The sequence below is a fragment of the Carcharhinus amblyrhynchos genome, chromosome 17 (genome assembly GCF_965287045.1).
Source record: "Carcharhinus amblyrhynchos chromosome 17, sCarAmb.v2.hapA, whole genome shotgun sequence".
NCBI lineage: Eukaryota > Metazoa > Chordata > Chondrichthyes > Carcharhiniformes > Carcharhinidae > Carcharhinus > Carcharhinus amblyrhynchos.
The window spans coordinates 1293864-1310900 of record NC_137340.1 but is presented as its reverse complement, the minus strand read 5'-3'; the positions used below and the strand labels follow the sequence as shown (position 1 = coordinate 1310900).

The 17037-nt window shown below is 43.3% G+C and overlaps 1 protein-coding gene across 1 annotated transcript in view; it reads right to left on the bottom strand.

Moving 5' to 3' along the window:
• Nucleotides 1-17037, bottom strand: part of LOC145354558 (hexokinase HKDC1-like) — a 158411-nt gene that overhangs the window by 28159 nt on the left and 113215 nt on the right. Inside the window, exons 15-17 of the mRNA XM_080206022.1 lie at nucleotides 11629-11812; nucleotides 1556-1711; nucleotides 1124-1357 (exon numbers count right to left, since the gene is read on the bottom strand). Of these exons, the coding sequence (XP_080062148.1) occupies nucleotides 1124-1357; nucleotides 1556-1711; nucleotides 11629-11812 (574 nt within the window). The remainder of the gene's footprint in view (nucleotides 1-1123; nucleotides 1358-1555; nucleotides 1712-11628; nucleotides 11813-17037) is intronic.

Below are 17037 nucleotides of genomic sequence, written 5' to 3'. Positions count from 1 at the left end.
TCCGCTGACTATTTGGGGGCCTATAGTATGACCCTATCAGTGATTTCCCCCTTCTCATTTCTCAGTTCTACCCACATAGACTCAGTGGGTGAATCCTTGGATATATCCCCTCTCAGTACTGCTGTGATGTTTTCTCTAATCAAATGTGTAACGCCCCCTCCTCTCTTATCTCCTGAACTGTCTGTCCTATTGCATCTGTACCCCGGAACATTGAGCTGCCAGTCCTGTCTTCCCTTAGCCATGTTTCAGTAATTGCTATAATATCCCAGTCCCACAGACCCATCCATGTCCACTGCATCTTCCAACGTGAAGACTGATGCAAAGTAACTATTCAGCTCCCCCTGCCATTGCTTTGTATCCTATTATTTCTTCTCCAGCCTCATTTTCCAGTGGTCTAATGGCTATTTTTGCCTCTCTCTTCTCTTCTATATATTTTTTAAAAACTCTTCCTATTTTCTTTTATATTACTAGCTAGCTTGCACTCATATTTCATCTTCTCCCCCCCTTATTGTTTTTTTAGTTGTCCTCTGCTCAGTTTTAAAAGCTTCCCAATCCTCCAGCTTCCCACTAATCCTTGCCACTTTGTTTGTTTTTTCTTTTGCTTTTATGCTGTCTTTGACTTCCTGCGTCAGCCATGGATGCCTCGTCCTCCCCTTAGCATGTTTCTTCCTCCTTGGGATGAATTTCTGTTGTGCCTCCTGAATAACCACCCAAAACTCCTGCCATTGCTCTTCCACTGTCTTTCTGCTAGACTCCCTTTCCAATCATAACCTCATCTTCCCTAGCTTTATAGTCCACAGTCCTCCAAAATGTCTTCATTTCTCTCATTCTGGCATCTTGATCATCCCCATTTTTAATTTTTCCACCATTGGAGACTGTACCTTCAGTTGTTGGAGCCTTAAGCTTTGGAATACAGGGTTTGTTACTGTTCTGCATCAAATTCACTTTCACTTAGTTCCCAATTTAAACTCACGGTTATTATCACTGTCAACTGATTCTTTACTTTTTTTTCTATTTGGTTGGTATGGTACTGCACAACTGTTTAATTTGCAAACTGTTACGCAAAACACTTTTCAACACAGTCATTCGTTATTGCAGCATTGGAATTGATGAAAGCACTTACTTTGGGTGCAGCTTATAGAGCGTTCCATCGACACCAACTGTAATTTTCAGGTGATCCAAACCCCGGTTCTCCCTTATTTTTTCAACGACAGCAGCCATTCCTGCACCACAGAGCTGGGCTGCTCTCTTAGAAACAACACCACACACTTCCTTCACAATGATACTGTCGTCACAGGTACTGTCCAGGCCAAGCTTCTGAAGGATTTCACGAACTTGAAGCAAAGCCAAGCGGTCACTGTGGTCAAATAATTTGTTAAAAGTCATTGACCATTGGCAAATGACCCTAATTTAAAATACAATTCATTGACTTTGATGCATTGAGGACCCAAAAGGTGCTATTTGCATTCACTGTATAAATATTCTTAATGGCTAAAATGTTGTGTCAAAGCAAAGAGGAGCATGACAGAAGTTTTAAACTGCTATCTTTCCTTACCTCTCTATTTCAGACAAATATTTGGTTTCAAAAATGTCCTTGCTTGTTAGAGCATGTGAGATAAAACCTCGAAATAAAATCCCTTGTTTAGTGAAGTTAATCAGTATGTTGCGGACAATCTCACCCAGATACATTCCACTGATCATTTTTTCAAATCTGGTAAATAAGAAAGAGTTTAAGGCAGGATCATATCAGGCTAAAACAAAACATTTCAGAATCCAGAACTCTTAACTTTATTTTTGGTAAAATATTTTTGTTAAAATTACCATTATTTTTGCTGATGTAACAATGGTTAGAATTTAGCCATAATTTTACCAATTTGTATTGCTTGTGAAGAGCTATTTGTGCGCAGTGGGAATTGGGGTCAGCTCTACCTGATTTTTCTTTAGTCTTTCCATTGGAAGTGGGTGATGCCAACATTTGTTGCCCATCACTAACTGCCCTTGAACTGTTTGCTAGTCATTTCAAAGGGCAGTTAAGAGTCAAACATATTGCTGTGGGTCTGGAGTCCTTCCCAAAAGGACATTACTGAACCTGATGGGGTTTAGAACAACAAATGATAGTTCCAGTCACCATTAATGAATGTAGCTTTCAATTTCAGATTTATTCATTGAATTTAAATTCCACCAGCTATTGTGGTAGGAATTGACCCATGTCCCCAGAGAATAGACAGATTTTTAATCAGTAAGGGGATCAAAGATGAAGTTGAAGATTATCATCATGATCATATTGAATGGCAGAGCAGACACAATGGGCTGAATAGCCTACATCTTATTAGCCTGGGCCTCTGGATTATACATGAATGACCTGGACTTTGGTGTACTTTGAAGCAAAATTTCAAACTTTGCGATGACACAAACTGGGAAGTACTGTGAAGTGTGAGGAGGACCGTGTTAAACTTCAAATAGATTGTTGGAACGGGTGGACAAATGTCAAATTGAAAGCTATTCAAATAGTTAGGATCTGGAACATACTGCTGGAGAGTATGTTGGAAGTAAGGTCATTTTTTAAATTAATTCCTGGGACATGGGTGTCACTGGCTGGCCAGCAGTTATTGCCCACCCCAGTTACCTTGTTTACATTTATTTATTAGTGTCACAAGTAGGCTTACATTAACACTGCAATGAAGTTACTGTGAAAATCCCCTAGTTGCTACATTCTGGTGCCTGTTTGGGTACAGAGAGGGAGAATTTAGCATGGCCAGCGTGTCTTTTGGACTGTGGGAAGAAACCGGAGCATACGGAGGAAACTCACGCAGATACAGGGACAATGTGCAGACTTCACACAAATAGTAACCCAAACCAGAATCAAACCCTGGTGCTGTGAGGCAACAGAGCCTGGCCTTGAGAATCAACCACATGGAAGCCAGACCAGGTAAGGAAGGCAGATTTCCTTCCCTAAAGGACATTAGTGAACCAAATGGATTTTTCCGACAATCATAAGAACATAAGAAATAGGAGCAGGAGTAGGCCATCTAGCCCTTCGAGCCTGCCCCACCATTCACTAAGATCATGGCTGATGTGGAGTGGATCAGCTCCACTTTCCCGCTTTCTCCCCATAACCCTTAATTCCCTTGTCTATCTACCCATGACTTAAATATATTCAGCGAGGTAGCCTCCACCACTTCAACGGGCAGAGAATTCCAGAGATTCACCACCCTTTGAGTGAAGAAGTTCCTCCTCAACTCCGATCTAAACTGCGCCCCCCCCTTATCTTGAGGCTGTGTCCTGCTATCCTTTCTAAGTGGGAAGAATCTCTCTACCTCTACCCTATCTATCCAAAGAACAAAATCAGCCTTGGAAACAGGCCCTTCGGCCCAACGAGCCCGCGCCGCCATCTCAACACCACCAGTCCATCTCTCCACTCATGACCCCTATCTAAAGTTTTATGGCCATCCAGATTGAGGGAAACTGATTTAGGGACAATTTATTCCTGCCAATCAGCCTAACAGCACATCTTTGGGGCGTGGGAGGAAACCGGAGCACCCGGAGAAAACCCACGCGAGCATGGGGAGAATGCGCAAACTCCCACAGACACTGGCCCAAAACCATGTGTCTGCACAGCAATCAGTGATAGTCACTGAGCTGTCGTCTTGCCCAGTATCTTGTCCAGTTTAGGCACACACTAACGACATGAAGCACTAGGCCAATCTCGAACAACCAAGAGCAGCCCCAGTACGACCCATTGCCTGTATGCCCCTCGTTGGACACGAGGTGGACCGACTTAAAACCTGTGAATGAAAGAGAAAAAAAAACAACATTATTATCATACTATACCCATTTACATTACCAGGGACGCCCCAATGCTAATGACCCTTATTTAAAAGGTTCTCCTATATCCACCCATCTCCAACTCAGTCATATGCCTGACTAAGTTACTCTTAAATGACTCTAGCGTGTTTGCCTCCACCACCTTACTTGGCAGAGCATTCCATACCCCCACTACCCTCTGTGTGAAAAACCTCCCTCTAATATCTGTGTTGTACCGCTCCCCCCTCACCTTAAGTCCATGGCCCCTTGTCCTACGTGTCTCTATTATAGGAAATAGCTTACCTCTGTTTACTCTATCTATACCCTTCATAATCTTATATACCTCTATTAGATCCCCCCTCAGTCGCCGTCTTTCAAGGGAAAAGAGCCCCAATTTCTTCAATCTTCCCTCATATCCCAGTCCTTCCATGCCAGGCAACATCCTGGTAAACCTCCTCTGCACTCTCTCCAGAGTCTCCACGTCCTTCCGGTAATAAGGCGACCAGAACTGTACGCAGTACTCTAAATGCGGCCTAACCAATGTTCTGTATAACTGCAACATTAGACTCCAGCTCTTATATTCTATACCCCTTTCTATAAAGGCTAACATACCATAAGCTTTATTCACCACACTCTCCACTTGCACTGCCACCTTCAAAGACTTGTGCACTTGCACCCCCAGGTCTCGCTGCGACTCTATACTCCTTACGGGCTTACCCTTTATCATATAACTTCCCCCTACATTATTCCGGTCAAAATGCATCACCTCACATTTATCCGGATTAAACTCCATTTGCCACGTATCTGCCCAATCAACCAGCCTATCAATATCCTGCTGTATTGCCAGACATTGCTCCTCACTGCCCGCCAATCCAGCCATCTTGGTGTCATCAGCAAATTTGCTGATCACACCACCTACTCCCTCTTCCAAATCATTTATATACACTACAAAGAGAAGAGGTCCCAGTAAGATAATGAAGGTCCCCTTCATTATCTTATGCATCTTTATAAGATCCCCCCCTCAGCCTTCTAAACTCTAATGAGCACAGACCCAGTCTATTCAGTCTCTCTTCATAGGCTAGCCCCCTCATCTCCGGTATCAGCCTAGAGAACCTTCTCTGCACTCCCTCCAAGGCCAATATATCCTTCCATAAGTGCGGCGACCAAAACTGCACACAGTACTCCAGCTGCGGCCTCACCAGTACCCTGTACAGTTGCAGCAAGACCTCCCTGCTTTTATATTCTATCCCCCTCGTTATAAAGGCCAACATTCCATTCGCCTTCTTGATCACCTGCAGACTGGGTTTTTGCGATTCGTGCACAAGGACCCCCAGGTCCCTCTGCACCGTAGCATGCTGCAGCTTTTCGCTTTTTAAATAATAATCCCTCGTGCTATTATTTCTGCCAAAGTGGATAACCTCGCACTTGCTAACATTATACTCCATCTGCCAGGTCCTCGCCCACTCGCTCAGCCTATCCAGATCTCTCTGCAGACTTTCCACACCCTCCACGCAATTTGCTTTTCCACTCATCTTTGTGTCATCAGCAAATTTCATCGCCCTACACTCAGCCCCCTCCTCCAGATCATCTATGTAAATGGTAAATAGTTGAGGCCCCAGCACCGATCCCTGTGGCACTCCACTGGTCACCAACTGCCAACCAGAATAGCACCCATTGATTCCAACTCTCTGCTTCCTATTAGACAACCAATCCTCTATCCACGCTAATACCTTACCCCCAACTCTGTGCACCCTAACCTTCTGCAGCAACCTTTTGTGAGGCACCTTATCAAACACCGTTTGGAAATCTAAAAACACCACATCCACCAGTTCCCCCCTGTCTGCCGCACTAGTCACATCCTCATAGAAATCCAATAAATTTGTTAAACACAACTTTCCCTTAACGAATCCATGCTGCGTCTGCTCAATCAAACCAGTTTTGGAAAGAATTATAAGGGCTGAGATTTATAATCATCTAGAGAGAAATAAATTGATTAGGGATAGTCAACATGGTTTTGTGAAGGGTAGGTCGTGCCTCACAAACCTTATTGAGTTTTTTGAAAAGGTGACCAAAGAGGTGGATACGGGTAAGGCAGTTGACGTGGTGTATATGGATTTTAGCGAAGCGTTTGATAAGGTTCCCCGTGGTAGGCTACTGCAGAAAATGCAGATGCATGGGATTGAGGGTGATTCAGCAGTTTGGATCAGGAACTGGCTAGCTGATAGAAGACAGAGGGTGGTGGTTGATGGGAAATATTCAACCTGGAGTTCAGTTACAAGTGGTGTATCTCAAGGATCTGTTTTGGGGCCACTGCTGTTTGTCATTTTTATAAATGACCTAGATGAGGGTGTAGAAGGATGGGTTAGTAAATTTGCTGACAACACCAAAGTCGGAGGAGTTGTAGACAGTGAGGATGGATGTTATAGTTTGCAGAGGGACATAGATAAGCTGCAGAGCTGGGCTGAGAGGTGGCAGATGGAGTTTAATACGGAAAAGTGTGAGGTGATTCACTTTGGTAAGAGTAACAGGAATACAGAATATAGGGCTAATGCAAGGTAGTGTTGATGAGCAGAGAGATCTCGGTATACATGTGCATAGCTCCCTGAAAGTTGGCACCCAGGTTGATAAGGTTCTTAAGAAGGCGTACAGTGTGTTAGCTTTTATTGGTAGAGGGATTGAATTTCGGAGCGGTGAAGTCATGTTACAACTGTACAAAACTCTGGTGCGGCCGCACTTGGAGTATTGCGTACAGTTCTGGTCGCCGCATTATACGAAAGATGTGGAGGCGTTGGAAAGGGTGCAGAGGAGGTTTACCAGGATGTTGCCTGGTATGGTGGGAAGGTCTTATGAGGAAAGGCTGAGGGACTTGAGGTTATTTTCATTAGAGAGAAGAAGGTTACGAGATGACCTAATTGAGGCATACAAGATGATCAAAGGATTGGATAGGGTGGACAGTGAGAGCCTTTTTCCTCGGATGGTGATGGCTAACATGAGGGGACATAGCTTCAAATTAAGGGGTGATAATTATAGGACGGATATCAGAGGTAGGTTCTTTACTCAGAGAGTAGAAAGGGTGTGGAATGCCCTGCCTGCAGCAGTTGTGGACTCACCAACTTTAAGGGCATTCAAATGGTCAGTGGATAGGCATATGGATAACATTGGAATAGTTTAGGTTAGAGGGTCATTAGATTGGTTCCACTGGTCGGCGCAACATTGGGGGCCGAAAGTCCTGTACTGCGCTGTAAGGTTCTATGTTCTATTCTTTTCTAGGTGCCTCGCTATTTCTTCTTTGATGGATTCTAGCATTTTTCCAACTACAGACATTAAACTAACAGGCCTATAATTCCCTGCCTTTTGTCTGCTACCTTTTTAAAACAGCGGCATAACATTAGCCGTTTTCCAATCTTCCGGCACTTCCCCGGAGTCCAGTGAATTTTGATAAATAACTACTAAGGCATCTGCTATCACCTGTGCCATTTCTTTCAGAACCCTGGGATGCATTCCATCCGGTCCCAGGGACTTGTCTACCTTCAGTCCCGTTAGTCTATCAAGCACTACCTCTCTAGTGACAGTTATCGCATAAAGGCCCTCATCTCCTACCATTCTTCTATCTTTAATATCTGGCAAACTATTCGTGTCCTCCTCTGTGAAGACCGAGGCAAAAAACTTATTTAAAGCCTCAGCCATTCCCTCTTCACCCACTGCTAAATCCCCCCTCTCATCTTCCAAGGGTCCAATATTCACTCTAGCCAGTCTCCTCTTTTTTTATTTGTAAAAACTTTTACTGTCTTTTTTTATATTTAGAGCTAGTTTAGCTTCATACTCTATCTTTCCTTTCTTTATCACCTTCTTAGTCATTCTTTGTTGATTTTTAAATCTTTCCCAATCTTCTAATCGCCCAATATTTTTAGCCGCTCTGAACGCATCAGCTTTTAATTTAATACTCTCCTTTATTTCCTTACATAACCACGGCTGGTTATCCCTTCTCCTACAGTCCTTCTTTACCAACGGAATATATTTCTGCTGGGCACCGAAAAAGATCTCCTTAAAAATCCTCCACTGTTCCTCAGCCGTCCTACCAACCAATCTGCGCCCCCAATCTACAATGACAATGGTTTCATGGGCATCAATGGATTGTTCATTCCAATTTTTTTTATTGAGTTCAAATTCCACCATTTACCTTGGTGGGATTAGAACCCAGGATCCCCAGAATATTAGCTGGGTTGCTGGATTAGATAGTCCAGGCCATCACGTCCCCCAGGCATTCAAGAGGAAATTAGATTTTTATCTTGAAAGTAAGAAAGTGCAAGGCTTTTGGGAGAAGGCCGAGCGAGATGAATTTCTCCTTTGGGGAGAAGTATTGGCACAATGTGCCTAAAAACCTACTTATGTACTATAATCCTTTCTATGATTCTCCCATGATGCAGAAAAGTGTACAGTGCCTTATTTTGATCGGGAGAATGTGGTCAGACAATACAAAATAAAGCGTACAATTCTAAAGGAGATGCAGAAACAGGAGGACCTGAGGATATATGTGGACAAATCATTGAAGATTGCAAAGCAGTTTGAGAACATGGCTAATAAAGTATATGGAATCTTGGGCTTTATCAATAGGGTCATGGAGTACAAAAACAAGGAAGTCATGATAAGTTATAGAACATAGAACATTACAGCGCGGAACAGGCCCTTATGGAGTAGTGTGTTTAGTTCTGGACCCCGCACTTTAAGAAAAATATGAAGGCATTATAGAGAGTGCTGAAGAGATGGTCACAGTCATAATCATAGAGGTTTACAACATGGAAACAGGCCCTTCAGCTCAACTTGTCCATGCCACCCTTTTTTTTAAACCCCTAAGCTAATCCCAATTGCCTACATTTGGCCCATATCCCTTTATACCCATCTTACCCATGTAACTATCTAAATGCTTTTTAAAAGACATTATTGTACCTCCTCTCTTACTACCTCTGGCAGCTTAAAAACATAGAACACTACAGCACAAACAGGCCCTTCGGCCCACAAGTTGCGCCGATCACATCACCTACCAACCTACAGACCTATCTATAACCCTCAATCTCATTAAACCCCATATACTCATCCAGAAGTCTTTTAAAAGACCCCAGCGAGTTCGCCTCCACCACCACTGACGGCAGCCGATTCCATTCACTCACCACCCTCTGAGTGAAAAACTTACCCCTAACATCACTTCTGAACCTCCCTCCCCGCACCTTAAATCTGTGTCCTCTCGTAGCGACCATTTCAACCCGGGGAAATAGCCTCTGAGAGTCCACCCTATCTATTCCTCTCAACATTTTGTAAACTTCTATCAGGTCGCCTCTCAACCTTCGTCTCTCCAGGGAAAAGAGTCCCAGCTCCCTCAACCTAACTTCATAAGGCATGCCTCCCAGTCCAGGCAACATCCTTGTAAATCTCCTCTGCACCCTTTCAATAGCTTCTACATCTTTCCTATAGTGAGGCGACCAGAACTGCGCACAATACTCCAAATGAGGCCTCACAAGGGTCTTATAAAGTTCCAGCATTACCTCCCAACTCCTAAACTCAATCCCTCGATTAATGAAGGCCAGTACACCATACTCCTTCTTGACCACCTCCTCCACCTGCGAGGCCGATTTAAGAGTCCTGTGGACCCGGACCCCAAGATCCTTCTGCTCCTCAACACTACTCAGACTTCTGCCCTTGATAGTGTACTCGTTCATCCCGTTGGTTCTGCCAAAATGGACGACTACACATTTATCCGCGTTGAAGTCCATCTGCCACTTCTCCGCCCAGTCCTGCATCCTATCTATGTCCTGCTGCAACTTTTGCCATCCTTCCAGATCATCCACAACACCACCGACCTTCGTGTCATCAGCGAACTTACTTACCCATCCCTCCACTTCCTCATCCAGGTCATTTATGAAAATGACAAACAACAAGGGTCCCAGAACAGATCCTTGAGGCACTCCGCTGGTGACTGACCTCCATTCAGAAAAAGCCCCATCCACAACCACTCTCTGCCTTCTGCAGGCAAGCCAGTTCTGGATCCACAAGGCCAAAGGCCCTTGGATCCCATGCCCTCTCACCTTCTCAAGAAGTCTTGCATGGGGGACCTTATCAAACGCCTTGCTGAAGTCCATGTACACTACGTCCACGGCACTTCCTTCGTCAATGTGTTCAGTCACATTATCGAAGAACTCAACTAGGCTTGTAAGGCACGACCTGCCCTTGACAAATCCATGCTGACTATTCCTGATCATGTCAAACCTCTCCAAATGTTCGTAAATCTTGTCCCTCAGAAGCCTCTCCATCAGCTTACCAACCACTGAGGTCAGACTCACCGGTCGGTAATTTCCCGGGCTATCTGCTTGTTCTAGACACTGTGAGAAAATTGCACCTCTGGACATTTTTGTATCTGTCCCCCTCACCTTAAATCTATGCCCTCTAGTTTTAGACTCCCCTACTTTTGGGAAAAGATATTGACCATCTAGCTGACCTGTACCCCTCATTATTTTGTTGACCTCTATAAGGTCACCACTCAGCCTTATATGCTCCAGAGAAAAAAGTCCCAGTCTATCTAGCCTTTCCTTATAACTCAAACCATCAAGTCCCGGAGGCATCCTGGTAAATCTTTTCTCCACTCTTTCTAGTTTAATAATATCCTCTCTATAATAGGGTACCAGAACTGCACACAGTATTCCAAGTGTGGCCTTACCAATGTCATGAGAAATCTAGACAGAGTAGTTTGGGAGAAACTAGAGGAAGGATCGAGAACCAGAGAGCATATTGAAGGTAACTGAAGCAACAGAGACATGAGGAAACAGTTTTTTATACACAGGGAGCGGTTAGGATCTAAGACATTCTGCCTGAGAGTCTGATGGAGACAGGGTCAATCGAGGCTTTCAGAAGGAATTTGGATAATTATCTGAAGCAAAAGATTTGCAGGGAAAAGATGTGAGTGGGACTGGATGAGTTGCAGAAAAGCAGCATGGACATGGCAGGTTGAATGCCTCATTCTTTGCTCTGATAGTTTCCCCTTATCCATACTGAAATCTGTTTCCAATGAGATCAGGATCAGTAACCAGAGGACACAGCTACAAGATAATGAAAAATCCAGAGGGGAGACGAGAAGCAGGTGTTTTATGCAGCGAGCTGTATCGCCAGCAATGCTTGAAATTTGGTGAAAAAGATATGTAAATGAAGATAAAGCTGGGCCGGGGCTGACTGGGGAAGTTGAACAAATTGAAAAGCTTTTACAAAGAGCTAACAGAGGAAATGCTGAAGAACATGGCTCCATCTTTGTTTTTTGATGATAAGGAGGTTTCAATTTCAATTCCAGGCCTGTGCTGAATCATAGAATCCCTACAGCATGGAAGGAGGCCATTCAGCCTGCACTGATAACAATCCTACCCAGGTTCTAGCCCCATAACCCTATGTATTTACCCGGCTAATCCCCCTGACACAGGGTAAAATTAGATAAATTTAGCATGGCTAATCCACCTAACCCACACATCTTTAGAGCATGGGATTAAACTGGAGCACCCAGAGGAAACCCACATAGACATGGAATGAGACTGAGCACATGATCTCTGTCCTGGGCCATGGTTCATGCTCCTGACCGTTATCTGTTAATTTGTGAAGGAAAATGCACACGACTAGGTTTCATACAATGCCTAACTCACTAAACTATCATAACGACATACTCCAGAACCCAACACATGAACGATATCAAGGGGCAACTAGCAAGGGTGAGTGCCTTTAGAAGAAGAGAGCAGAGAGGAGGGAAAAAACGGAAATTAAAAAGCAATGCTATGATATATATTAACTTACTTTTGTTTTCCAACGGTTATTGAATTGATGTCCACTAATTTGTCAAAGTTAGTTCGGATGTTATCCAAGCAGCCATTATCACCAAACCCTCCCCATTCAGTGTTGATGCACATTCTCTCTTCATTTCCTGTCGCTGTTTCTATATTCTTCATTTCTTCCATGTAGCAGAGGTTGCAACCAGTTCCTATTTCACAACAAGTAAAACCGAAGGAGCATTTCATAAATAGGATTCAAAAAGTTCTCTTTCTCTCCCTTTTCACCTCCCGATGTCATGAAGATGCTGAATTTAGGATGTGGTTTCCAGCAGGCAAAGAGCCTGTTTCCCAAGAGTGAGCCTCGGCCAGTGTTGTTTGATACATTAGCCATTGGAAAACAATGTCACAACTGTGGCTGTCACTGTTTATTCTTCATTTCTTCCACATAGCAGAGGTTGCTGCCAATTCCTGTTTTATGAGTAAAACTTCACAACCTCTAGAATGAAGAAATTTCTCATTTCCATTCTTAATAAGGATAAAGCCCTTTATGCTGAGACTAGCCCCATGTTCAGATTTCCCAGGTAGGAAAACAACCTCTCAGTGTCTATCCTGCCAAATCCTATTATAAGAACTGTGATAAAAGAACCCATTTGAGTCTGTCTAAACTCAAAACATCAAAACAAACAAGCGTGTTTAAAAACTTTAAAGTTGTCACTTATCACATACTCATTAACAGCAATTAAAAGCCTTTGAAAATTAGAAAAAAAAGTTTAAAAACGCTCAAGAAACTTTGTTATAAACTGCATGCTGACTGAAGTCAGGTGAATTTGTGATATTGCAAACGGTGGGGGAGGGAGTGTGGGGTGGCCTGACTACACTTTCTCCTCTTCAGTAGCACTCCTGGTCTCTGAGCTGATGCCACACTGCTTGCTCTGCTATAGGAAGTCTCAGCTGCAACAGTGAAGAAAAATATAAGGCTATACTTCTATTCACGGTCAGAGCGATCTCTGTAGCATTGCTGCTGGCCAGAAAATCTGGACCAGTAAAATCATGATTGATTTTCTACCACAAGTTGAAATTCCGTTAGTATCCAAAAATCTATCAGCGTTTGCGAGTGAATTACCACACCCACTGGGGTAGAGAATACCAAAGCCTCAAAGCCTTTTTAAATTGAAAGACTTTTTTTTTAAATACACTTTTTAGACATGTTTTTAAATTGAAAACATTTTTCCTCCTCTTAGCCCGAAGTCGTTGCCCCTTATTCAGAGACGGAATTCGAATTCTAGACTTCTTATCCAGGGGAAACATTTACTTAGCATCTACCCTCCCAAACGCCTTCAAACAGTTTATGTTTAAATTAGATCACTTCTCATTCTTGAAAATGCCAGGATACATAGGATGAGCTTGAGAGCCTAGTTTATCCCAGGAATCGGTGTGGTAAAGCAAAATTAATGTTTTAAATCCAATATGACTTTTTCAAAATGCAGTCATGTTTATGTGAACCATTAACTGTTTTCTCTTCACAGATGCTGCCAGACCTACTGAGTTTTTCCATCATTTTCTGTTTTTATTTCAGGTTTGCAGCATCTGCAGTATTTTGTTTTTAGATTAGACTGATGATATTTTGTTGCACTTCCTTGCAAAGAAATATATCATTCCAAAGGAAACCAGAGCTGCACATAGTACTTAGTCTATTGTGTTTTACCAATGCCCTGTATAATTGTAGTAAGACTTCTTAATTCATGTGTTTTGATCCTTTTGTAACAAAAGCTAACATCCTATTTGCCTTCCTAATTGCTGGCTGTACCTGCACGTTAACTTTCTGTGATTCCTGTTCGTGGATCAGACCATTTCCCAGTCTGCCACAATTCAAAAATATTCAGGTCTGAACATTTCTTCCAAGGTCAGGACTATCCAACTGGGACACTTCCCAGCTCTGCCAACACATTCTAGAAGGTCAGATGAGATGTCAAGTTAGGGGGGGTCAGGGGTGGGAAAAAGTCCTGGACAGAGACTGGAAGCTGTCAGGTGTGGAGGCAGGCTGGATGAAAGGCTGATCTCACTGTTGTGGCACTGTGTCAAGGCTATGAAAAGAAACAAATCAAAAACAGCTCTAGATTTCACACATCCCATACCCTATCGATGCAACTCTAACCATCTCATATCTTCAACCCACTCTCCATTGACCCTTTCCCCTTCCATGCCAACACATGCCCCTTCACCCACCCCCTTTGCCTTTACACCCTCCATGCCAACTCACTCAGTATCCACCATGGGCAGATCTCAGGACCCATGCTGAGATTGAATAAAGATTTTAAGTGTTGATTGGTGAATTCACTATTGAAACAAAGTCTCTCTGATAAAACCTATTCATGCATTTAAATACCTTTAATCTTTTATGAAAACAAGCAATTGTGTTCATAGTTCCACTTTAAGGTGTTGATAACCATTTGGATCTATCAAACTGTGAACTTATAGGTACCCCACTATGATAATTAAAGGTTGTAAAAGAACTAGCGGTCATAGTTTGAAGATATGAGGTAAACCCTTTAGAACTGAGGGGAGGAGAAATTTATTCACCACCACAGAAACTAGTTGGGGGCAAAACATTGAGTGGTTTCAAGAAGAAATTAGATATAGCTGTTGGGGTTAAAGGGATCAAAGGAAATGGAGGGGTGAAAGGGGCATCAGGATATTGATTTTGATAATCAGCCATGATCAAAATGAATGACAGGCTTGACAAACCAAATGGACTTCTGCTTTTTTCAATGTTTCTATTCTCTATACTAATGCTTTCTGCCCCTCCTTTTGCACATCCTCGTATTCCTCTCTAATATTTCTTCTGGATTTCCACAACTTTAATTTAACACCCTCCAGATAGCTCTAGTGAGGAACTCAGTTCCTTAATCGGTTCAAGTGCAACCATCCGGCTTGTACAGGTGCCACCTCCCCCAGTCCCAGTGTCCTATGAATCTAAAGCCCTCCCTCTTGCACCATCTTTCCCACCAAACAGTCATCTACTTTATCTTCCTATTTCTGTACTCAGTGCATGCGGTGCTGGGAGTAATCCAGAGATGACTAAATGTGAGATTCTGCTTGCTAATTTTCTACCCTGCTCCCTAAATTTAAATTGGAAATACTATGATTAGTTCCCATGTCCAAATCGTTGATATAGATTATGAACAGATGTGGCCCCAGCAATGATTCTGAGTATCCCACTAGACACAGCCTGCCATCCTGACAATGACCTGTTTATGGAAATTTTTACAAACAATTATTTGGGATTAAATTAGTCATTACATGGAAAAATGTGGAATGATTAGGAAGAGCCAGCCTGGATTTCTAATGAGGAAGTTGTGTTAAACTAATTTGTTAGAGTTTTTAGTGGAGGAAACAAAGTGTTGATGAGGGTAATGCAGTAATGTTGTGTATATGGATTTTCAAAAGGCACACAACAGACTTGTGAAATGTTGTAGCTCATGGAATAAGAGGGACAATAGCAACTTAGAACATAGAACACTACAGCACAAACAGGCCCTTCGGCCCACAAGTTGTGCTGATCATATCCATACCTACCAGGCCTATCTATAACTCTCAATCCCATTAAATCCCATGTACTCATCCAGCAGTCTCTTAAAAGACTTCAGCGAATTCGCCTCTACCACCACCGACGGCAGCTGATTCCACTCACTCACCACCCTCTGAGTGACATCTCCTCTGTACCTGCTCCCCAACACCTTAAACCTGTGTCCTCTCGTAGCAACTATTTCAGCCCTGGGAAATAGCCTCCGAGAATCCATCCTATCTATACCTCTCAGCATCTTATAAACCTCTATCAGGTAGCCTCTCAACCTTCGTCTCTCCAGGGAGAAAAGACCTCAACCTATCAACATGGACATAAAATGGGATAAGTAATCGGAAGCAGGGAGTAACAATAAATGGATATTTTTTCGATTTGGGGGAAGGTTTGCAGTGCTGGGGTCAGTGTTGGGACCCTTGCTTTTCCTGGGAGAAACATCGAAAATAGAAGCAGGAATAGGCCATTTGGTCCTTCAAGAATGCTCTGCCATTCAATATGATCATCAAATTCAATATCCTGATCCCACCTTCCCCTCCTCCAAATCCCTTGACCGCTTTAGCCCCGAGAGCTATATCTAATTTCTTCTTGAAATCACTCAATGTTTTGGCCTCGACTATTTTCTGTGGGAGTGAATTCCACACATTCACCACCCTCTGGGTGAATAAATTTCTCCTCACCTCAGTTCTAAAAGGTTTAGCCCTTATCCTCAAACTATGACCCTGTTTTTGGACCTCCCCCACCATCGGGAACATTCTTCCAGAATCTACCCTGTCTAACCCTGTTAGAATTTTATTAATTTCTACGAGATCCCCTCTTGCTCTTCTAAACTCCTGTGAATATAATCCTAACAACTTAATTGCTCCTCATATGACAGACCTGCCATCTCAGGAATCAGCCTGGTAAAACTTCACTGCACTCCCTATAAGCATAGAACCCTACAATGCAGAAACAGGCCCTTCAGCCCATCGAGTCTGCACTGACCACAATCCCACCCAGGCCCTATCCCCATATCCCTACACATTTACCCACTAATCCCTCTAACCTACACATCCCAGGACACTAAGGGGCAATTTTAGCATGGCCAATCAACCTAACCCTCACATCTTTGGACTGTGGGAGGAAACTGGAGCACCCAGAGGAAACCCACGCAGACACGAGGAGAATGCGCAAACTCCACACAGACAGTGACCCGAGCAGGGAATTGAACCCAGTTCCCTGGAGCTGTGAAGCAGCAGTGCTAACCACTGTGCTACTGTGCCGCCCAAGCAAGGACATCCTTCCTTAGACAAGGACATCAAAACTGCACACAATACTCCAGGTGTGGCCTCTGTTTAAAAAAGGAGGTAGACAAAAGGCAGGTAACTACAGACCGGTTAGCTTAACATCCATAGTTGGGAAAATGCTGGAATCTATCATGAAGGAAGAAATAGCAGGACACCTGGAAAAGAATGGTTCAATCAAGCAGACACACCATGGATTCAAGAAGGGAAAGTTATGTTTGACAAATTTACTGGAATTTTATGATGATATAATGAGTGTGGTTAACAGAGGGGAACCAGTGGGTGTGGTATATTTAGATTTCCAGAAGGCATTTGATAAGGTGCCTCACAAAAGGTTGCTGCGTAAGATAAAGGAGTTGGGGGTAAAGTGTTAGCGTGGATTGAGGATTGGCTATCTAACAGGAAGCAGAGATTTGGAATCAGTGGGTGCTTTTCTGGTTGGCAGTTGGTGACTAGTGGAGTGCCGCAGGGATCGGTGCTGGGGCCTCAACTGTTTACCATGTACATAGACAATCTGGAGGAGGGGACCAAGTGTAGGGTAACAAAGTTTGCGGATGACACAAAGATGAATGGG